Raw genomic sequence first — 24,372 nt, 5'->3', positions numbered from 1 at the left:
CACTGTTTCGTTTCCGTCAGAACTTTTTAAGCTGCCAAACAAAGCACTGAAACTGGAATCCCACATAGAAGCAAAAGGAACAGGGATTGTACATGCTTGTTATTTGAAAAAGTAGAAGACCCTTAATAGACAGGTAAACACTGCCCTCTGCTGGACATTTTTCAGTCAAGCTACACCCAGTATTGTGATGAGAATTTTCACATATCTATGATGGTCCTCGCTTAAAATAGCACACCAGAGTTTGGTTTTAATGACTTTAGCTTTTCTGTTTCTGATCTTTCATGGAAAACCTGCTGCTGTCCTAGTCCCTTGTGTGAACAGCTGTATTCTTTTGATCTATGATTACATTATAGTAGTTCATTAAACAGGTGTTTGTTTGTTTGTTTGTTTGTTTGTTTGTTTGTTTGTTTGTTTATTGCTTCCTCCTCTTTTTTTATATATATAAAAAGAGCCAAGCCAAATCGTCCCCCACTATGATTTTAAAGCTGAAATTACTGTTTGTGCTCATGTTTGCAGACATTGGGTTGAATCCAGTCTGACAGGGCAATCCTATATGTGTGTATTCAGAAATATATCCGATACAGTTCAGTGGGACTTACTCCCAAGTAAGTGAACACAGAACTTTAACTCCTGTTGCTTAAACTTGGCCCCATTGACATCAGTGGGACAAGTTAGTCATGACTTCAAAGTCCCACAGATTTCATCAGGAACTACCTGCAGCAAACATGGATCCAACTCATTATTTACCCCTGTTACAGCTAGACACAATCTTCTAATCACTATGTCCTCCTCCTTGTCCTCTATTAGTCACATGGGCAATGACCCAATCACTGTACAGGCAGTAAATGAAACAATACTGCAGTTCTGCATAACCAGTTTGGCTGCAGGCTGACATCATCAAGGGCAAAGAAAGCCAATTCAGAAAGCAGAGCCCTCACTCCAAACAGGCAGACATTTCCCAACCTTTTTATGAAGCAGCCACCAAAAAGCCAGCTCAGTCCCAGGGGATAAATGCCTCACGTGCATTTATCTTCTGAAGCTAAAGTGCTGCTCTTGAAGCAACTTCCTCCGCTCTGCCTGTTCAATGCTGGGAACTAGATCGCCTGAGCTGCCTTTCAGAGGGTGATTGGGCATGCATGGTCTTCCATGCCCACCCAGCTTTGTGATTCTGTGATGGGGACACAATACGCCTCGCCATTACCGCTGTGACTCACCATGGCACCGACTCCATAGGCGGGGGTCACGGTGTGATGATAGGGGTCGGCAGTAGTGTAGACCCGTCCATACCTGTGAAGCAAAAGACCCGAGAGGGGAGATAATCAGATAAGCCTCTAAGACAGGGGTCAGCAAACCTTTTCAGCAGGGGGCTGGTCCACTGTCCCTCAGACCTTGTGGGAGGCTGGACTATATTTTTTGGGGGGAAATGAACAAATTCCTATGCCCCACAAATAACCCAGAGATGATAATGATGATGATGATGATGATGATTTATTTGTACCCCACCCATCTGGCTGGGTTTCCCCAGCCACTCTGGGCGGCTTCCATTAAAAATACATTAAAATGTCACACATTAAAAACTTCCCTGAACAGGGCTGCCTTCAGATGTCTTCTAAATGTCAGGTAGTTGTTTATCTCTTTGACATCTGATGGGAGGGCGTTCCACAGGGCGGGTGCCACTACCGAGAAGGGCCTTTGCCTGGTTCCCTATAGCTTTGCTTTGCGCAATGAGGGAACCACCAGAAGGCCCTCGGAGCTGGACCTCAGTGTCCGGGCAGAATGATGGGGGTGGGGACGCTCCTTCAGGTACACAGGACCAAGGCCATTTAGGCTTTAAAGATCAACACCAACACTTTGAATTGTGCTCGGAAACATACTGGGAGCCAATGTAGGTCTTTCTAGACCGGTGTTATGTGGTCTCAGTCACCAGTCTAGCTGCCACATTCTGGATTAGTTGTAGTTTCTGGGTCACCTTCAAAGGCAGCCCCACGTAGAACACATTGCAGTAGTCCAAGCAGGAGATAACTACTCATGTAAAAAGATGCTGATTCCCGGACCGTCCATAGGCCAAATTGAGAAGGTGATTGGGCTGGCTTCGGCCCCCAGGCCTTAGTTTGCCTACCCATGCTCTCAGGTCATTGGATAGGGCGCACGATCTGTCTCAAACTTACCCATCGCTATAAGCTGTTGCTGTTGCTGCAGCTGCAGGCGTCTGGGCTACTCTGTAAGCTGCAGGATAACCCTGCAATTCAAAGATTCAATTCAATAGCCCATTTTGCATGATTCTTGAAGGCCGCCCCGTGTCCAGTTCTTCAAAGGAAAACAAAAGTCTTCCTCCATGCACCTTCTTCCCCCCTTTCTGAATCGTGATCAAGAGCGGCCACTGGAACTCACCTCGCAGTTTGACCCACAAAGAACCCATGCCTCTTTTCTGCTTCTTCTTACGCAAGAATTTTGCCCCTGGGCCATCCACTAGTGCACTGAATTTGCATTTCAGAGACCTGCCTAGCCACCAGATGTTTGCATGAGGTCTACGCTGTGCACACAGTCTTATGCGTGATGTTAGTTCACAAAACCTCTACAGTACATGACACTCTATTTGTTATTACTGTTAATTTATTAACTACACGTGCATGGCCACCCAACAAGATGCAGTCTCTGGACAGCTCTTCAATAGATAAAATACAGTCTTAAAGGATGGAGTCCCACTCTTTCAGGCCCACGTGAAACCCCCAAATCAGGAGCAATTCTCATGCTGGATCACCCAGACTTGCACATGGCTCAATGCCCTTTTCCTTCAGGCCACCCCTACCTCCCGACTGCCCCAGCCTTAGAGGAAGAGCTGTAGCTCAGGGGGAAACCATCTGTTTTGAATGCAGAGGTGCCAGGTTCCCCTGCCTGAAACCTTGGAGAACCACTGCCAGTCCGTGTAGACAGTAGATGGACCAACGCTCTTGCCTCTAAAAGAAAGATCCTCATGTTCCTCATTTCTCATGCCATCTTGTTTTCAAGGCAATCCTTTGTTCTACCCAATTTTGTGGGTCCTGCCAGTTTTGCAGGACTGTTTTGCTAGCTCACCTACCCTGAGAGATCCCTCCCCAAAGAACAACATTGACCTTTGCCTTGCAAAACCCATGAAGCCAGTCCCCAACCCACTCTGCTTTCTCTACTCACAGGTAACTGGTGCCAGCACATACCCAGGACCTTTGAACCCTAAAACCCAAAGAAACCCGGGTAAAGACTTACGTAGAGGTCAGAGCCATACAGACTGTCTGGATAGAGCACACTAGGTGGGAAAAGAAAAAGAAAATCAACACAGATCGTCCTCTACCTTGCCCATCTTATCAACAGGGGATAATAAATCTGTCAATCTGGGTTTTTCTTAGTTTCTTATTGTTCTACTCTTAAATTCAGTTTGCCCCATTTCTGCATATTCTCATGCATTAAAAAAATACCCATTTCCACCTACTCAAAAAAGTGTTTTCAAGCACATTTCTCCTAATACACACATTTGTGCCTAATATACAGTATGCATTTTTCCAAGCCATTTCTGCTAATAGAAGGCATTTTTTGGATGTTACTTTCAGTAGCAAACACATTTGTGTGCAAACTTCCCCTTAATAAGAAACTTTAATAAACTAAATAATAAACCTAATAAAATTTCCCTCAGTTTTTACTGATTGATTCATTGACAAACTGGATTAGGAAATTTGGAGAAGTACTTTCCATTTTTTTTAGGCAGCATTCTGCCTGCATTCATTCCTCATGAGATGTTTATATGTCTTCCTGTTAAGCCATTCATTCCGCACTTTTCAATGCATTTCCCTATTACTTTCCTAACTGCAAGAAGTCCATTTTACCTGTTCTTGCCATTAAGTCAGGCATGGCCAAACTTGTTTTGGGACTACAATTCCCATCATCCCTGACCACTGGTCTTGTTAGCTAGGGATGATGGGAGTTGTAGTCCCAAAACAGCTAAAGGACCAAGTTTGGCCATGCCTGCATTCAGTGAAATGTTATATTTGCATCTGTTTTACTTAACTGAGGTTTTTATATTCCACTATGAGACTGATTACGATAAAGGGCAGCTTAAAGGTAAAGGTAAAGGTACCCCTGCCCGTACGGGCCAGTCGTGTCCGACTCTAGGGTTGTGCGCTCATCTCACTTAAGAGGCCGGGAGCAAGCGCTGTCCACAGACACTTCCAGGTCACTATGGCCAGCGTGACGAAGCTGCTCTGGCGAGCCAGCACCAGCGCAGCACACGGAAACGCCGTTTACCTTCCCACTATAAAGCGGTGGTACCTATTTATCTACTTGCACTTAGGGGTGCTTTCGAACTGCTAGGTGGGCAGGAGCTGGGACCGAAAGACGGGAGCTCACCCCGCCGCGGGGATTCGAACCGCCGACCATGCGATCGGCAAGTCCTAGGCGCTGAGGTTTTACCCACAGCACCACCCGCGTCCCTAAAGGGCAGCTTAATATATTCCAAATGAACAGAGAAAAGAAATAACAAAGCTTTTTTCCTTGTTAGGGGCGGCATTCTCTCGGGGGTAATCTGCTGGGGGCCGAATACCAGCAATGGCCAGGTCCCCAAGTGACTTGGGCTCATTTCTCTATTTCTTTGTGCAGATTTGAAAAGGAAATGCACATTTATAATGTAAGCATGTCTATTTATTAAAAACATATTTGCTTGTTGCAAAGATTTTGACGGGAACCTTTAGCAAAACCTCCAGACTTCAGGACCTATTTTTAGGGCTATAGAAGTTGTCCCCATGAAAACAAACAGAACAGTCTCCGCTTCTCACCTGCCATAGGCTGGAACTGGAGATGGGGCAGGAGCTGCTCGAATGGGGTTATAGATGGCAGCTCGGCCACGCCCTCGCAGAGCCCCACGATATGCCAGGGCAGCTGGTGCCATCATGGGGTAAGGGATGCTCGCCACTAGATGGGAGGAAGAAAGATATTAATGTGTTTATTTCCAATACTTATATCCCACTTTATAGCCCCGGGAGGCTCTCAAAGCAGCTTGCTAAATATTCTCCACAATAAAAGTCACATTGAAGTCAGGCAGCAGGAATAGAAATGACGTGGTGCCAGGATTATTCAGGTGACACTTCCTGCCCTCATTCTTGGCCTTCTATTGTAAAGGTAAAGGGACCCCTGACTATTAGGTCCAGTCGTGGACGACTCTGGGGTTGCAGCGCTCATCTTGCTTTACTGGCCAAGGACGCCGGCGTACAGCTTCCGGGTCATGTGGCCAGCATGACTAAGCTGCTTTTGGCGAACCAGAGCAGCGCACGGAAATGCCATTTACCTTCCCACCAGAGCGGTACCTATTTATCTACTTGCACTTTGATGTGCTTTCAAACTTCTAGGTTGGCAGGAGCTGGGAGAGAGCAACGGGAGCTCACCCCATCACAGGGTTTCGAATTGCCAACCTTCTGATTGGCACGCCCTAGGCTCTGTGGCTCTGTGGCTTAACCCACAGCGCCACCCACGTCCTTTGGCCTTCTATGGACTTTGCCTAATAAGAAACAGCATTTTTCACAGATGTCCCCAAAGGCCAGGGAGTGTGTTCGCCAAAAGCTTGCTCAGTCCATAATGGAAGGAAATGGGACATACATATCCCACTAGGGGCAGAAATGGTGGAGGCAAACTTGAGCATGAGCTCAAGAGGAACTGGGTGACGTAAAGGAGGAGTGGGTGGCCCAAATTCTTTTTCAAATAAGGAGAGAGAGGAAGCCCTAGAACAGGATTCTGAGAAGCCACAGAAGAATTTCACCACAACTGAGATTTTCAGTCAGGGTTGGATATAAGGAGGCAACCATTTCTGTCCCATCCTGTTTTCGCCACAATCGGGGCTGTTTCTCTTCCTCTACGGTTCAGCTTCTTCCAACAATTCCCTCGTTCTCCACTGTGGCTGAAACTAGCACAATGAATTAAGCAGCTGATTTCAATGAAAGGAGAACGTCAAAAACACTGGCGTTTGCATAATGTTTGCAGACTAAAAAGGAAAAGAAAGATAGCCAAGAATTGTTGCATTCTTCTTGCATGATTTTAGTGCCTTACCTTGCACGAACATGCAAACTGCAGCAATTGATGCTCCTGTTTTTGATGAGATTTCCCCACATCCCTAGCTGAGAGACGCCTCAGGAATGCTAGTCTTGATACTCCTGAGGCCTTAGGAAATTATACACATACACGTTCAAAAAAAAGACCAAACCCAGCATGCTCCAGCTGGATCTCTGTCAGCCTGACAACACAGACTGCTTCAACTCAGCTGGGAAGCCTCCCCATAGGTACAATAAACAGCAGCGAAGCACTGAGCACAAATCAGGATGGCAGAGCCAAACAACTCTCTGCTCTGCAGCCCCTTGAACCCCAAATGAACGAGAAAATTGCAGGGGTAGAAATGCTAAACCTTGTATTCTGGTTTGGTGCTAAATAAGTCCACTGAACAGGCACAGAGCCAACCCACAAAATTTTGGAGTCTGAGGTGCATACATCTGACACATTATTAATTATTATTATTATTATACATATGACTTTTTAGTATTGCTTTCTAGTGATCACAGAAATCTCATTCTAAGTCATGGAAGGGCCAGTCCAGTGTGGGATTGTAAGTAATTGGGATCATAAAATAGAACTTATTTGATTCCAAGCAAATGCCCTAAATAAATGCGTACAGGATTTGGGGTCTTGGGTAGGTGGTGAATGAGAAAGGAAGGCAGAAATGTGGAACTTGGTGGAAGTTTAGGAGGGGAAAGTAATAGCAAAGAGATGGGGATTTACCTGTGTACAGGTCAGGGGCATAGACAGCGCCAACCATAGGATTGATCTTCCATCCTAAATGGACACAGACAGACAAACAAGGAAATGCTCAGAGAAAAAACTTGTCCCATCTTCATTACTATTTTCAGGTAGTCTTGCCCCTATCCTTAATGAAACAGTTATGATGATTTTGCTGTTTACAAGTTACAGTGGTACCTCGGGTTACAGACGCTTCAGGTTACAGACTCCGCTAACCCAGAAATAGTACCTTGGGCTAAGAAATTTGCTTCAGGATGAGAATAGAAATCGTCTCCGTGGCACAGCAGCAGCGGGAGGCCCCATTAGCTAAAGTGGTACCTCAGGTTAAGAACAGTTTCATGTTAAGAATAGACCTCCAGAACAAATTAAGTTCTTAACCCGAGGTACCACTGTATATGTTTTGCTGTTGTTTTATTGTCTGTCGTTTGATTATTGCAAAGGTAAAAGGTAAAGGACCCCTGGATGGTTGAGTCCAGTCAAAGGCGACTATGGGGGTTGTGGTGCTCATCTCGCTTTCAGGCCGAGGGAGCTGGCGTTTGTCCACAGACAGCTTTCTGGGTCATGTGGCCAGCATGACTAAACTGCTTTGGGTGCAACAGAACAACGGAAGCCAGAGCGCACAGAAACTCCATTTACCTTCCCACTGCAGCGGTACTTATTTATCTACTTGCACTGGTGTGCTTTCAAACGGAGCTGGGACAGAGCAACGGGAGCTCACCCCATTGTGCAGATTCGAACTGCCAACCTTCTGTCTGACAAGCCCAAGAGGTTTAGACCACAGCACCACCCGTATCCTGCATTTTGATTATTGTCAGAGCCGCCTTAAGCATATCTGGCGCCATGGTTCATAGACCCCTCTGGGCCCCCGCCCTCCATTTTCCAGAGTTGCTCTACTCCCATGGAGGCTTGGGAGGCAAGCTGCACGCCCGCCAGCCATATGGTTGACGGGGCACAGCTGGCGGGCATGCAGGAAAGGGGAGGCCGCCGGCAAAGCCGCGCAACTCCCCCACTCGCTGGGGCACCCCCGAGAGGCCAGCGCCCTGGCGCAACGTGCCAGTAAACCCAATAGGAAAGACGGCTCTGATTATTGTATAATACTTACAGCTATGTATTGGTGGGTTTTTTTGTTTTTAAAATGGTCTTAATAATATGCAAGCTGCTTGGAGAATTACTACGTGGCAAGTGAATCATAAACCAAATGTATTGTTGCTATTTTTATTCCAGCTTCTACATACCATTCACCACTGGTGCCGCCGGTGGTTTCTTGGTGACTAAACGGGCTGTGGCGTTGTTGACCTGGATGGGAGAAGGAAGCAGGAAGTGAGGCCACATGCATAACAAGTTGTTGTTAGCATCTTCTTCTTTTCCTCCAAAGAAGTGGGACAAGTGAATAGCACACAGTGATGATTTTGACAAGGCTCTTAAGGGGTTTGAATTAAGGTGGATTTGTGTGTGTGTGTGTGTGTGTGTGTGTGTGTGTGTGTGTGTTCAGTACTGGGCCTATTTGTGCCTGTGTGGTGTTCCTGGTACGCTCAAAGGCAAGTGAGGACAGGGATTCTGCACCTTTGATAATTGTGCAGAAGAGGGAATTCATGCAGGTAAGGCTTGTCCAATATCTGAGCACCCCAGGTATTCCTCACATATGCACATTCACACGTGGTTATACAGGATCCTTCCTGGTGGGCAAACGAGAAGAACACGGCCTGTGACAAATCGTGTCCTCCCTAAAAGAGGGCACATGTTGTGGTGAGGCCTGGAGACTGACCTCCTGTGTTGTGGGTGGCTTTGATTGGTTGCCACAACATCCAATTGGTAGGTCCCTCAATGTTGGGTTCAATATGGCCAATGGGGCGCAGTCCAAATGGATCAAGGGACCTATTTATACCCATGAACGTGACCCAGAGCTTCCTCTTTCGGCTCGTGCATTCGGAACACCCGCCCACCTCTCCCTAATTTTAGGGCTTTGTGCGATTGACCTTGCTATGCTGTCGTCTGTCGTTGGGACAGGGGCATGGCAGGAATTTCCCCACTTGGCTGATTGGCTGTTGCCATTTGGGTTTCTCCTGCTGCGTAGCAAATCGTCACAACTTGTAATGTTGCGGATAGGCACTGGTTCAGGTGATAGGGCTGGGGGAACGCTCTCATCATCCCGATGTGAAGGGTATTCCGTTAAAGGAATCCAGGGACTCGATGGTTTGGTGAACCCGAGAGAGGGTTGTGCCCGTACCTGAGTCCAGGGGGGCATCTGGGTGGTGAACAGAGTCTGTACCCAGCTTTTCACCTTCCCAGGTGTTCACCCTTGGCTGACCTATGCTGGTACCCTGGGTCAGCGCTGCCTGCAACCACTCAATAAAGTTGTGGCCCAAATTCTGCCAAAAACCAAAACTAAAATTTGAGTAATGTGTAAATTTATTTAGGGGGGAGGTCTCTGGATCTGAACATGCAAACTACTGCCACGTGGGGTGCTTCTGTTCCAACCACTCCATTCTACCCCTCACTTGTTTTTTTCTGGTCCCTCCACGTGCACTGAACATGCTCAGTCCTTATTTATTTAAGGAGTTGCCTTCCGCATGAGCAGGGCCGGATTTAGCTTTGATGAGGCCCTAAGCTACTATAGGTAATGGGGCCCTTTATATGTCCAGCTGTCCTTCGCCAACAACAAATTGTCGCTGTTTTATAGGTTGAATATATGCTATATGGTAATTTATGGACCTAATACGTATCTAAAGCCATTTGCACATGAAGAATATAGGCACCCTATATATAGAAAGGAGCACACCAGTGATATTTTAGGGAGCAGGCTAGCAGGTGGGGCCCATTATTTACATCATAGGAGCCTACACAACGCAAAACACTGTTGCTGTGTTTAGGTTTTATTTTATTTGTTTTTTATCTTTTATTTTGGAAATTGACATCCAGGTTTTTTTCCTTTACACTTTTGGGGGGCCCCCAAGAAAGTGGGGCCCTAAGCTATAGCTTGTTTAGCTTATACGTAAATCTGGCACTGTGCCTGAGTCCCAAGGGAGTTTACATAAACTCGACTAAAATAACATTAAAAACACTACACAACAAAACAAAACAAAACAAAACAACAACTACTAAAGATAGGGGCTTTTTTAAAATTGTTTTTAAAACTAAGGCTGTGGGGGATTCTCCAGAAGTTTTTTTTAGATATACCTCTGGGGAAACCCCCCCGCTGATATTTCCCTTTTGTATGTGGATGGTACAAGGACTAGCACTCGGAAAATTTAGTTCATTATTAGCATATATGGTATTCAATGATCAAAGGACCCCCTTTTTTTTTAGAGATTGAGCATCTCCCCCTTCCAACAGCTTAAGCTCCAAGGCAAGAGCTCATAGCATGTGGGTACTGAAATGCACACAGGCATTTATGCTGAGGACACGGTAAATTCTTACCTCAATCTTCCTTCCTTCCACAATGCTGCTGTTCAGCTTCTCCCGCGCCCGGTCGGCATCCTGACTGTTTTCAAAGGTGACAAAGCCAAAACCCTAAGAGAGAAGATTCTTCATGATCATGATGTCTCCCCTGCCAGGTAAATATGCCGCCAGGATGCTTTTAGCCCAGTGATGGAAAGACAGCAAGGTCCCCACCAGAGTGAAATGGCAGACCAAGTTGATGGACTATGCAGAGATGGCAAAAATGACCGGGGAATTCAGAAACCAGGAAGATCAAAATTTTAACAAAGAATGGGGGGAGATTTATTTCGTATTTGGAAGAGCACTGTAAACAGCTGAATTCATTAGCAGAACTCTAATAATAACACTTGTAATGTAACAAGGACAATATAATGGATCAGGCATAGGCAAACCTCCACCCTCCAGATGTTTGGGACTACAATTCCCATCATCCCTGACCACTGGGTCCTGTTAGCTAGGGATGAGGGGAATTGTAGGCCAAAACAACTGGAGAGCCGGCGTTTGCCTATGCCTGTAATGGACAATCAAATAATTGGAGTGACTTAAAATATGCAGTAGAAAAGGATAAGTACGGGACCCAGGGAGGGGTGGAGGAAAGTCCAAAGATTCAGGAGAATCTTATGTATTTGTTTTTATTTGTGATTTTGAATGTTAATTTTAATTTGTAATACCAAATAAAAATTAATTTGGGAAAAAAGGAGAAGATTCTCATAATCTACCTGGCCCTTGAGATTCCAGGCCGAACACCCCTTACCCACCCTGCTTTGTCCTCTCCCCTTGAGTGTTTTGGCCTGGCTGGAATGTACTCTTGGATTCTGTTAATGCCTCTTACTCGTCCAGATGGAAGACAGAAGGAGTTTGAGAAACACTGATTTAAAGGGAGATTAGGGGGATTAAATGGGACGCGGGTGGCGCTGTGGGTTAAACCACAGAGCCTAGGACTTGCCGATCAGAAGGTCGGCGGTTCGAATCCCCCCGACGGGGTGAGCTCCCGTTGCTCAGTCCCTGCTCCTGCCAACCTAGCAGTTCAAAAGCACGTCAAAGTGCAAGTAGATAAATAGGTACTGCTCTGGCGGGAAGGTAAAGGGCATTTCTGTGCGCTGCTCTGGTTTGCCAGAAGCGGCTTAGTCATGCTGGCCACATGACCCAGAAGCTGTACGCCGGCTCCCTCGGCCAATAAAGCGAGATGAGTGCCGCCACCCCAGAGTCGGCCACGACTGGACCTAATGGTCAGGGGTCCCTTTACCTTTACCTAGGGGGGGAAATGTGGAGTAGGCGGCTATCAGTGGCTCCTCTGCCATAGGGGGCACATGGAACCTCCATGTTCAGAGGCAGTGTGCTACTAGATACCAGTTGCTAATGGGAAGAGGGCAACACAGTGTGCTACCACATTCTAGCTTTGCTTCCCATAGGCACCAAGTTGGCCACTTGATCAACATCAAATCCTGCACTTGTACAGTGTGTTTGTGAGACCATCGACTAGGGATGGGGAATGTGTGGCCCTCAAGATGCAAGGCCAGTGGCCAGGAACGATGGAATTTATGGGCCAGCAATGTCTGGAGGGGCAGAGGTCTCCCATCCCTGGCATAGAAATTGCTCAGCTCTGCCCAGCAGACCCCGACTTCCTTGTCCACACACCTCTGCACTCCTTCTTGGCAGCTAGTATTTCCATACCTTGGAGCCACGTTCGTTAAAGATGATCTCCACATCCAAGATCTTTCCAAATTGCTAGGGGGGAAAGGAGAAAAGTCAGTCTTTGACACAGACAATACACAGCCTGTTGCCCTAGAAACCGTGCGTAATGAATTTATGACAGTGTCTAATACAAAACTTAGTGCTTCCCCTACAAGTCAGCCATCCTCCAGCATGGCTGGATACACAACTTATCCCTGAGCAGAAATATGGCACCTGCATCTCCTTATGCATTCCATGTGGCAACAGTGGAGAACCTGTGGCCTTCCCTATCTTGTTGGACTACAACACACATCACCCTTGGCCATTGGCCATGCAGCTGGGACTGGTGGAAGTTGGAATCTAACAGTATCTAGAGGGCTACATACTGAGCCAGTGACATAACATGAGAGTTTGCAGCTGCAGAGATAAGAAAAGAAGAGCTGTTCTGTTGTCTGAAGAGGTCACTTCCTGGTTCACATAGAGAAGCCATTTTTGATGGAACCCAGCAACAGAAGAGTGCAGCACCAAGTGTTGAAATTTTGTGCCCCTGACAATTTTGCTCCTGGGGAAACCGCCTCTGTGGGCCCCCTCCTCCACGCTATGCCACTGGATTCAGGCACCCCTGCAATATGACCATGCCACCCCAGACCTCCAAATCCAGCAAAGTGCTGGGATTGGCACCACAGCATCAACATCCAGCAATGTTGGGCAGCAGCCCAGGGCCCATTGATGCTGAAGGGCCCTTACACACCCACTCCAGACCAAGCCCTCAACTTTCCCTACTCTAGAGACCCGTGAGGAGGATGAATTAAAAGATCAATGCATACAAAAGCATCACACAACATGACTCAGGTTGGAGGGAAGCAGGAAAGAGGAAAGACTCACCCCAAACATCTGCCGCAGGTCTGGGTCACGGAAGCGGAAGGGGATGTTTGACACATGCAGGCGTTTGGGCTGGGCCTTGTTCTCGCTGCTTTCTGCTTCCTCTGCCTCGGGGGACAGCTCAGGCGCAGGGGCTTCTTCCGGCTGCTGTGGGGAGGGGTGGGGCAAGGAGGAAAAGAAGCAGGATCACAAACACCACTGAGGCAACCCTCCCCTTGCAACACTTGCACAGAGGGCATGTAGTATAACACTCCCAAGTCGTGCCAAGGGCAGAACAAGGTGGTCAGAGCTGGGCAAGTTCCAACAATGGGCATTCTCCAGTTCATGTGCAAGTGGTCTTGAGGATGTGCAGAGACTCTCAGTGTGGCAAAGTCAGTCTATGGAGTCTAACTGTTGCCAAGATGGGGTGGGAGGAAATTGGGTACCATGGGGTAGGGGGATATTCAGCAGCATATTTGTAGTACGTTTACTCTGTTGCTCTGATCTTTGTACAGGAGAAAGCAAGCAGGTGTGGCCTGTGTATATGTGTGTAGTGAAAGTGGTGTCCAAGACATCAGATGCCAGCAACCAGCATCATCCCAACGTTGCGCATCTGAAGCTGCCTCACACTGAGTCAGACTATCGCTCTGTCTAGCCTTAGTACTATCCATTCTTCTGACCAGCCAGAACATAAGAAGGACCATTTCTGGATCAAACCAAAGGCCCATCTGGTCCAGCATTCTGCTCTCACAGTGGCCAAGGAGATGTGTAATGGGTTCAGAGTCCTATCATCCTTGACCATTGGCCATGCTGGCTGAAGCTGATGGGAGTTGTAGTTCAAAGCATCAGGAGGGCACCAGGTTGGGAAAGGTTGCTTTAGACAAAGCAAGGGCCAATCTGCTCGTAGAGCGAAATCGTGAGAGACTATGAAATCCCCAAATTGACTTATTTACTGCTTCCTTCCCCGTTCCTCTTTTCCTTTCATACCATTTCTCTATTACCTTGTATACCATTATTTCAAAACAGGAACCACCTTAAGTGCTTTAGCAGAAAGGCAGTATAGTAGATGAATACATAACCATAATAATGGTGCAATCTTCCTGGGACAGCACCATTTCAGGTTCAAGTGGAAGCTCCTTAGATGTATGGGTGTTCTCTCAGATAGTTTATAAACAAGAACTGGACTCACTCCCCTTGGGGGGGGGGGAAAGCAGATCAAAGAGGAGGGGTTTTTTTGGCCTGCTTTTCTGCCTGGCATGCCAGCACCGCATATGCAGAAAAATTTTCTTAAATGGAGGGGGGAAGTCAGTCAATGAACTCCTTTGCCCTTGAAACCTAAAGTGGTGCTGTCCAGCAAGAGCTGGTATATTTATCTGCAGAAGGATTCATGTGAAACTGGGAGGCCAACTCAATGTGACACCTGTCGCACATTTTGCAATTGTGTGAATAGCAAGTGAGAAAGGCAGGATCCATTTCTGAAGCTCCCCTGCCAGAATTCTGCTCAAGGCTGGGGCCCCCCATCTGCTATATTTACTCTTAAACAATTCACACAATTGCTAATTCATTTGGTCATTTTTGTTTATCTTGTCCGTTGGCATGAAAGTTCAGAAGAGAGGGGGCCAGATCCCCTCCTTGTTTCCTACCCAATCCCACCCCCAAAATTAGATCCACTCTCTTTGCAAGGAAGATGGGGCCAATCTTCTTCTTCCCAAGATTTTCCTGGTCAACCAGAAGGGGAAAAACAGATGTCCCAATGCATCAGCAAAACATTCTGGCTTGGGTTAATGGAGAAGATGGACACAAACCAACACACAGAAGGACATTAGTGGAGAGAAGAAGCAGGGCCAGGTGAGAGAGGGCACGATTCACAGAAACCTTGTGGAGAAGATTGGGGGACCCCAAACCGGACACCACCACCCCTCTTCTCCATGCAGATGGTCCCCCTCGACTCACGATGCAATCACCACGATGCAACATTCCAAGGCCACGTCCGAGGTGTGGGGAGCCTCTCTTGCAATGTCTTTTAAGTGCCAAAGGGGGGGGGGGAGAAGAGCCTGAGAGAAGCAATTAATCCGGCAGGGGGACAGAGTTGAACTTGTCTTTGAAATTCCTGCTGCAGCCTGGCAAAGAGGGGGAAGACCCTGTCTGGGGCATGTGCTACCACCTAGCACCTCCTTGCACGAAGTCTCACTGTTGACCTGCTAATCGCCAAAGAAGCCTGGGCTCTGTGGCTTTGTTCTTAGAAACGGCAGATAAGGCCGTAAACTGTGTCTGGACTCTGCCATGTCAACGGCGCATGATGGGAAGCTCCCACATGCAATCTTGCACATTAAGAGCAGTGCATTCATGCTCAAAGAAAACTAGCCTATCCAGTGGGGAAGGAAGGAAGGCTAGGATCCTTCTTCGCACCATCGAACTTCCTCTGTGTGGCGATTTGTTGGGTTTTCATAAGCATTCCATCATGTGAGCTCTTAGCTCCCATCTACAATGGTACAGTCCAGACACAGGAAAGGGGTACAGGTGACACCCCCAACGCATTGGAAGAACATGTGGGGCACACAACTTAAGACTCCGTCCAGCCATTACCTATACCTTTGGTATACCAATAGAGCCCCTTTAAAAATGAAAATGAAAAGTAGCCCTGGGAGGCTGTGTGTTTTAAGCAGAGAAATAGTGCTGAGGAGAGGCTACTTTCGCCTCCCCTCCATTTCTCTCTGCTAAGGAAATGCTTCTCACCAGCTGCCTTTCCAGCTTGGTGGTGCTCAGGAAAGTTTCATTCGAGCACGGTCCCTGGGAATCAATGGTGGTGAGGGAACTGGTCTCAGATAAAGATTCCTCTAAGCCCTTTCTCCTGGCCACTTCTGTGGCCGAAACCTCCTTTTGTTTTCAAAGCAACTGGTCTCTGAGACAAATTGCTAGAGGGGAACAATCTTCAGAAGAAACGAGGAAGAAGCATGCATGTACACCGATGCCCAGGGACAATTTTTGCTAACGTGCGTGTCTCGCTCTGACCCACTGCTCTCCACCCCAGCGAAAGTTAGGAGTCTCTGCTGGCAATGATCCACGCCCTCAGCCTGTCCACATGCAGACATTCCATTTTAGAGACAAGAAGCCTTAAACCGAGTGTGAGCCATTGGTGCATCTAGGCCAGTGATGTCTACCCTGATCGACAGCGGCTCTCTCGGGCAGAAGTCTCTCTCTGTGCTGCTTGGAGATGTCAGGAACCGAACCCGAGACCACCTGCAAGCGAGGCAGATGCTCTACCGCTGAGCTACAACAGCCCTTCCAAAATAAACAGTGGTATCTGTGGGACCTGTGGAGAGCTCTACAATACGCCCGATCTGTGTCAGCATGCTTACAGGCTGTGCCGGGAGTGTGCCAGCCTCTGAGCATGCCACACCCGCAGAAAGGAGCACCCTCATGTTGCTAGTAAAAAAACAAGACACGCGATTCCAGCCACTCGCAAATGCAAACAATCCACCAGGCAGTAGCCAGTCCTCCATTTTCGCCGCTTCCTCCCCAACCCACAACCCTCTGTCGTCCCACCCCCCACCCTGGCAATACACTCCACAACTCCCCGCCCCCAAAAAAAGCTGGATACATCCATCAAATGCTACGCAGACTCTTTGCTCATAAAGACAAGTTCAACAAGGATTAAAACCTCCCCGATTTTGGCTGGAAGGGTCAAATGCACAGGAGTGGTAAGGGCGGGGAGGTGTCAGGCTGAGAAGACAGGCAGGTGCAGTTGCACAGTGAGTAAGAGGTTAACTATTCATATGTATTAATGAGAGTAGAACAAGAGAAACGTGATGGATGTCCAAGATGCCTGGGACAAAAACCTGAGCTTGATGGGAGAGGTCCACGAACCGTCGCTGTTAACACCCCCAGGAAAAGGCCCTAGTCCGGGAAAGACACAGTCATTGGGTGGGGGGTAGGAAATGCTACAGACCAGGAATCCTTTGGCAGTTGGCACTTAGCAAAGGCTTTCCAGCAGAGGGAGAGAGAGAAGGTGGGGGGGGGGGGAGAGAAGAGAGACACATACAGACATTAAAGCAGGGCTGGGGAAACTCATGCCCATAAGATAGTGGTGGCAGCCTCTGTTTGACCCATGGGGATCTCCCCAAGCCGCACCCCTCCCAAACAACACTTTCCCTCCCCAGACCACATGGTTCACCTGCCCTGCTCCACAGGTAAAGTGCAAGTAGATAAATAGGTACCACTCTGGCGGGAGGGTAAACTCCACAGGTACTTTTGGGCTGTCCTGGAACGGCGAGGCTGCCTCTTGCTTGGCAGGGTGAGGGCTGCAGAGACACCGCTTTGACTTTTGCATAGACCAGAGGTTCCCAAACTTATTTGGCCTACCACCCCCTTTTCAGGGGAGGGGGGAAACCCACTACTCAGCACCCTCTCTTAAAATCCAACTTCTTTAAGTGAGCAAACAGAAAGACACAGTGACAAATTTGTGTTCTTTTATGTATCTACAATATATTTCTACCTATGTCCTAGAGGGACGCGGGTGGCGCGGTGGGTTAAACCACAGAGCCTAGGGCTTGCCGATCAGAAGGTTGGCGGTTCGAATCCCCGCGACGGGGTGAGCTCCCGTTGCTCGGTCCCTGCTCCTGCTAACCTAGCAGTTCGAAAGCACGTCAAAGTGCAAGTAGATAAATAGGTACCGCTCTGGCGGGAAGGTAAACGGTGTTTCGTGCGCTGCTCTGATTTGCCAGAAGTGGCTTAGTCATGCTGGCCACATGACCCGGTAGCTGTACGCCGGCTCCCTCGACCAATAAAGCAAGATGAGAGCCGCAACCCCGAAGTCGGTCACGACTGGACCTAATGGTCCGGGGTCCCTTTACCTTTACCTATGTCCTACAACATAGTAAAGAAAATGTTTTGTAAGTAAGACACCTTGAAGTTTGAAATCGAAAACCCCTTGACTCCAGCACAACCATCAGATCCAGGGGAGACACTGCCACTGTCCTGCAATGGTGCCCAACGTGGCGGTAACAAATGAAACATGTACAAACGTTTTCAAAATTTTCTTCTCTTCTTTATGCTTCCACCACCCCTATATTTTTATTCAATGTTCTCCAATTGCACCTGATGCTACTAATGCCCCCAGATGGTTCCAGCGCTGCCCAGGGGGCATAACAAACAAATTAATAATAATAATAATAATAATAATAATAATAATAATAATATATTTATACCCCACCCATATGGCTGGGTTTCCCTAGATACTCTGTGCAGCTCCCAACAGAATATTAAAAGCAGGCTAAAACATCAAACATTAAAAACGTCCCTAAACAGGACTGCCTTCAGATGTCTTCTAAATGTCAGATAGTTGTTTATTTCCTTGACATCTGATGGTATTCCACAGGGCAGGTGCCACTACCGAGAAGGCCCTCTGCCTGGTTCCCTGTAGCTTCACTTCTCGCAGGGAGGGAACCGCCAGAAGGCCCTCAGAGAGGGACCTCAGTGTCCGGGCAGAATAATGGGGGAGGTGACTCTCCTTCAGGTATACTGGACCAAGACCTTTTAGGGCTTTAAAGGTCAACACAAACACTTTGAATTGTGCTCAGAAACGTATTGGGAGCCAATGAAGGTCTTTCAGGTGTTATATGGTCTTGGCGGCCACTCCCAGTCACCAGTCTAGCTGCCGCATTATTACCCACTTGGGAAATACAGGCATAGACGGAATGAATCGCACTGCGCCAAAGGTAAGACCCACAGCCTCTGGCCCCACCCATCTCCCTCTTGTGCCTCCCACTCCGGAAGGCTCTCCACTAGGGAATGAGCTAAAAAAAAAAAGCTCCCCACTCCTCCAATTTAGCCTTTGTGTTGCCCACCTTGGAAGCAGAAGAGTGGAAGCACCTGCAATTGAAGTAAGGTGAGCTAGAAAACATATACATGGGGTGGTAACAACCCAGAGCTGGACACAGTAAGCAATGTGAAATTGAACATTATAATTCAACATCAGATAATGAAATATGTTCTAAGGCAGCCGTCCCCAACCTTCGGCCCTCCAGATGTTTTGGACTACAATTCCCATCATCCCTGACCACTGGTCCTGTTAGCTAGGGATCATGGGAGTTGTAGGCCAAAACAACTGGAGGGTCGCAGGTTGGGGATGCCTGTTCTAAGGGCTCCTTCGAAAGGCAGGTATTGTCAGGCTGAAGACCAAAGCAACCATTAATTCTTATTATTATCAGTGCTTTTTTCCAAAAACAAATGTTTTGGGGTACTCTCATTTTCCTACTCACATTGAAATACTGCCCCTCAGTGAGGCCAAACTTAGATTCACAAAATGTTTAGGGGCAGAGGAACAGGGCTGGAGGGAGGGAAAGGTGTCAACCCCAACTGTGGCCGAGGAGGGAAGCTGGAGGCAGATAGCCAAGCCGGATTAGAGCTTGTGGGATAATTTGTAATATAATTGCATGAGAGAACCAAAGATGAGGGTTTGCCTGGACGTGAAACAACCAGATGCTGGATTGACAAGTAGGGCTGCCAATTTATCGACCCCAGCAGCTGCGTCCTAAACAGCAGTTTGGTTTGCAGGAATCAGCAGGTGATGGTGGGTTTTTTGTCCCTAGAAAAACTTCACCTGTTGACTTCTACAGCTTATGCAGTTCTTTTTAAAAAAAAGAAATTCTGGACAGATGGCAACTTTGGGGGGGCGGAGGCAGGGGACGACGGCACAGGACTCTGTGAGGGAGAGCATTTGTTAGTCCAGCCCTACTCTAAGGCTTACCTCACGTGGTAGATTTTGGGGTGCCATTGGAAAGCAGCCAACTGTCAGTTTGGAAGCTAAACTTTAGACAATTGGTGGTGGTGGTCAATAAGAGCTACTACTACTACTGCCGCCACCAGGGAACGGAAAGGGAATCCGTCAGGGTTTATTTATTTTTTTGCCTCGGGCGCCAAATTGTCTTGAGCCCTCTCTGTTTACAGTCTCTCGGAGGGCACAGTGTCCTTGAGATGAGGCTATCAGCAGCACACCACTTGTCTCCCATGTGGAGATAAACAGCTGCCAGCAAAGATGGTGAAACTTGAGGGCGGGGTGGGGGGGGAAGGGGAGAGAGAAAATAGGGAATCTGATAGGGGGTGCGGCGCAGCTGTCCTGGCCGGCGAAAAAACGTGTTACCCAATATGGGCAGAGAGGCCATCTCTTCGAGGGTCACTGGCTCAGGCGAGAGGAGGGAGGAAGCCGTTGCCCTGAAGGGTGGGGGAAAGAGGGGCAGATTCCCCTAATGCATATGATGGGAGAAGTGGGCCTCACCCTGCTTCCTTTGGAGCAAGAGTCAGGAGTTGTTCTAATCTGAAACCTTCCACAACAATGTCCTGCCCGTGTGACTCGATTTCTGCATGAGCAGTAAGGCTGGGTCTACACATGCAGCGGAAGAAGGTGGCATAATCCTGAGGTGCCAAAGTGGACCATACTAATTCAGATTGAGGGGTGTGGGTGTCATTTTGGAGTGCTCTCTTTTATTAAAAAGGAAGCCATGCAAATATGAAACCTAGCACACCGAAGAGAAAAGAGAGGTTCTAATCCGGCAACTTTTAACAGTGCTAATATCCTACTTGCAGGAAGGCATTTTGTTTTTTAAAGGTAGGTTTTCCTCTCCCCTCTGCCCACCTTCCCCATAAACCTATGTGGTGGAGTGCTTTCTATCGCCTCAGAATGACTGCCAGTCCATCATGCTCCTATGTGTGGGCACCAAGCATGAGAGCTCACATAATATGAAACTGTTGTGCCATGTACTCCCTTCCCCACCACTTCTGAACAGCGTCCAGCTACCCTCAGGCCCTGTTGTGCTCCCAGTCATGGCTCCCCCACAAAGGATAATGGGAACTGTAGTTTGTTAACTCTCAGCTCGCTTGGCAAACTACAGTTCCCATTATTCTTGGTGGGGGGGCATCATGACCATTAAAGTAGTATATGGTGTGGGTGCGATTTATAATAGACCTGTTCTTTTCTCTACAAACCTGGTTTTGGGGTTAGTCTGGAGAGAGCCAAACCACAAGTTCAGGTTCAGAGGCACGCTATGCCAAACATTGGCTTGGTTCTGTGTGGCACAGCAGCAGATCAAAGCAGCCGTGATCTCCTCTCACACACCATACACAATATTCCCCTCTCCACAAAGCATATTCTCCTCTCCACAAAGAATCCTGCGGACTGGAGTTCACTAATGTTTCTGTGAGCTGTACTTCTGTGATGTGTAAGCTACTGTTCCCAGGAATCTTTGGGCAGGTGCTTTGAATGTGTGGTGTGTACCCAGGTGAATAATACAGTGGTACCTCGGGTTACATACGCTTCAGGTTACAGACTCCGCTAACCCAGAAATAGTACCTCGGGTTAAGAACTTTGCTTCAGGATGAGAACAGAAATCACACGGCAGCGGCGGCCGCGGGAGGCCCCATTAGCTAAAGTGATGTTTCAGGTTAAGAACAGTTTCAGGTTAAGAATGGACCTCCGGAACGAATTAAGTACTTAACCTGAGGTACCACTTTACTCCTGTTTCTCCTACCACAGTAAAAATTGCTACCATATTTGACCTCAGCTTGCTGTGAATATGGTGTTTCCTGCTTAGCTAAGGCATCTGGGTGATTTGTAGAGAAGCGAGAGAGAGTTTAGGCAAGAATAGTGAAACATCTTGGGGAGATTCAACACGGCGCAATTGAAAACAGAAGCTCGGGAGTTTCTGACATGTCAGAAAGATCTTACTCCATGACACATCTCTCCATGAAGAAACTCCCCACATTCGGAATTTGATTACTTTCCTCCTAAATGTATGCAGAGGTAAGAAACCAACAAGGCATGGTGTGATTCTGCAACTGGGAGCAGAGAAAGAAAATGATGCCCTTGGTCTCTGCAGCACAGACTGGCATGAAAAGAAATGGAAGTCATCAGTAGGGATGTCTCTAGCCCCTATGATCACCTCACAATTCCTACACACTTGCCTACGTAGCATCAGAGAGAAAGTGGGGCAGAGGGAAGCCTCCATTGCTCTCAATTATTATCTAGAGGAAGAGATGGCTGTGTCAGCATCTCTGTGTGCAAGTGCTTTTTCCTTTTTTATTAAAGCCTCTGGTCCACCCAAAAAAGAAGAATATCCATTGGTCTCTCTTCCTCGCGCTAATCTTGTCCTTCCTCAGAAGTCTAACTTTGGGAAATTCCAGTGGGAGAGCTATGTTACATCACATGATGTCCCTAAAAGACATGTTGTTATTTCAGGAAAAAGCTCCTCTGTATCTGGAGGGGAAGAAGAGGCTCCCTGGCATTTAGGCCCAACATCAGGACATGGGCAGCAATTAGCTGAACTAATACCTGCCCAGGGCCACCCACCCACCCCAGATGGCTTGGAGCTGTCATTTTTAATTTCCCTCAATGTCCTGGAATGATGCTACATCAGGGGCATCATGGGAATGTAAAATGGCAGCCCCAAACCACCTGGCCGTGGCTACCAATATCAGATAAGACCATCAGGGCGAACCAACATAAGAGGGGGCTTAGCAGAAGACATTGTGCCTAGGGCCACCTCAAACCTCAGCCAACCTTTACTGGTACTGAGATAAATTCCAGTCCTGCGCTCAGGCACAATGCAGCCATGAGGGAAGAGTAAAAATTGAGCACTTACAAGATGGCGAAGGGGATCGCTGCAAGAGAAAACCAGGGAAAACAGATCTATAAGGAGCTACTAAAATGGGTTTGGAAAGAACCATAGGTAGAGTCTTGATAGGAACTAGTTTTTCCAATAGTGTAGGTCAGGCATCCCCAAACTCGGCCCTCCAGATGTTTCGGGACTACAATTCCCATCATCCCTGACCACTGGTCCTGTTAGCTAGGGGTGATGGGAGTTGTAGTCCCAAAACATCTGGAGGGCTGAGTTTGGGGGTGTCTGGTGTAGGTAAAGGAGGAAAGGGCAGTGGTTATTTTGGGGTGGGGGATAACTATTAGGTCCCATGAATCTGAATCTCTCTCTCTCTCTGCTGTCAACAAGCATCAGTTGTTTAGTAGTTGACCAAAAGCACATTCTACATATGCTCAGAGGCACTTCTCCTTGTTTGTTCTAAGATTTGGGGGCTGTGGCCAAGGGAGGTCCAAACAGACGAGCACAGAAACAAAAACACACAAAACCTCTTGTAGAAATCTGGTGCCTCTCCTGTGTTCCGTTTTCTAAAATGAACAGCCTCGGTATCTGAGCCTGTCGCAGAATATTTATCCTTTGCTTTGGGAGTCCATTCTCCCCCCCTCTAACTTTTCAGACGTAGGAGTTGGTAATGGTTTGCTTCACGGCATGAGGGTGGAAAAACACGCCACTCTCTGCACATGGTTAGAGATGCTTCACAGGTGTCAGGGCTCAATCCTGAGAACCCAAAGGGCTAAAAGCAGCCCCCGTGGTGAACTGTGACCACGCGAAGTCCTGCAAGCCCAGCACACACCCGTCTTAAATCTACTCTCATTCTAAAATCCCAAGATCCCCCTCTCCTTTCAGAAAACCCACCTGCCGAACACCAAACCCCCAAGAGATGTCACTCTTTTCCCAGAGAACCCTGGAACTGAGGCTCCTGGAGAAAAATCAGCCCTGCCCTACACAGCTTCTGTTGGGGTGCAAGCTCTTTCCTGCATTCAGGTTTTTTCCTATAACAAATAGGGGGGTCCAGATCCTTGAACCAGCTCCTGAACAATTTCGGAGGAATGTTACAAATGGAATCAGGGCCATTACGATGCATGGTACCCATAACACACCCCTCGAAATAAAAAATACCGTACCCCCAAACCACCCACAATTCCCCATCCATTTGCCCAAGTGAAGCCAGCCAGACCTTCAGCCATCACTTACCGCAGGCGGTGGGGGCAGAGGCAGGGGCTCTGGCGCAGCTGTTCCCTGTTCGGGGAAGATACGAAGGCTGTGATCTGGTGCTGTTGGGGATGGGTACTCTGAAGGGGTGCTGTGGAGATGGTACGGTGGAGGCAGCCGGGCCTGGGGTGGCGGCGGAGGGTACTGAGCTGGGAACGTCTGTGTCATGGCATCTGCTGGCGGTACCGCTGCATCTGGACTACCCTAAAGGCAGGAAGAGCAGAAAGACAACAAAGTTAGGAGCTGCGAGCAGCGAATAAGAGAGGAGCAATCGCAGCCATTTTCCAGAATCAAACAGGACTGGGGATAGAGCAGGCTCGGCCACTGATCTTCATCCCTGCAACTGCTAAACACCAATTCCTCTCTCACAACACGTCCACCCACCTTCCTAATACGCTGCTCTCCTTTCCAGACTTTTTCAGTATCCTTTGTCCCAAAGACAACGTATCAGAATAGTATGTAGCTCTCCTCCCTCAGGGACCTATAGACATTGTATCAGTAACTATTACAACACCCCTGTGAGGTAGGACACTATTATAATCCAAAGCATGCAGGGAATGGAAAGAGAAAGAGAAAGAGAAAAATGCCTAAGGTAGTCCAATGATATGGGTGGAGGCGAGAGCTGGATCAGGGAGGTCCCGATCATTCATCCCCAATACCCTAAAATCCAGCACTAATAAATTCTTTTCTCCACAATTCCTGTTCGCAGGAAACCCAGGCCTCCCGTTATCCT

General features: G+C 47.9%; 1 protein-coding gene across 8 annotated transcripts in view; it reads right to left on the bottom strand.

The window, feature by feature from the left end:
• Positions 1-24,372, bottom strand: part of LOC310830128 (RNA binding protein fox-1 homolog 1-like) — a 41,338-nt gene that overhangs the window by 3,943 nt on the left and 13,023 nt on the right. For 4 of the 8 annotated variants that reach the window (XR_014557484.1, XR_014557486.1, XM_083709761.1 and 1 more), the window contains exons 2-11: positions 23,622-23,843; positions 12,805-12,948; positions 11,920-11,973; positions 10,225-10,317; positions 8,043-8,103; positions 6,790-6,843; positions 4,803-4,938; positions 3,244-3,283; positions 2,169-2,239; positions 1,215-1,287 (exon numbers count right to left, since the gene is read on the bottom strand). Coding sequence is in view for 4 of the 8 variants with exons in the window: in XM_083709761.1 (XP_083565887.1) it covers positions 1,215-1,287; positions 2,169-2,239; positions 3,244-3,283; positions 4,803-4,938; positions 6,790-6,843; positions 8,043-8,103; positions 10,225-10,317; positions 11,920-11,973; positions 12,805-12,948; positions 23,622-23,843 (948 nt within the window). In the remaining 4 variants the exon portion in view is untranslated. The remainder of the gene's footprint in view (positions 1-1,214; positions 1,288-2,168; positions 2,240-3,243; positions 3,284-4,802; positions 4,939-6,789; positions 6,844-8,042; positions 8,104-10,224; positions 10,318-11,919; positions 11,974-12,804; positions 12,949-23,621; positions 23,844-24,372) is intronic. The other 4 variants (XR_014557485.1, XR_014557487.1, XM_083709762.1 and 1 more) reach the window with 1 other exon arrangement.

The sequence above is a fragment of the Podarcis gaigeae genome (assembly GCF_964106915.1).
Source record: "Podarcis gaigeae genome assembly, chromosome: 13".
Lineage (NCBI taxonomy): Eukaryota > Metazoa > Chordata > Lepidosauria > Squamata > Lacertidae > Podarcis > Podarcis gaigeae.
Note: the sequence above shows the minus strand (reverse complement) of the source record. Positions and strands in the feature narration are given on the sequence as shown.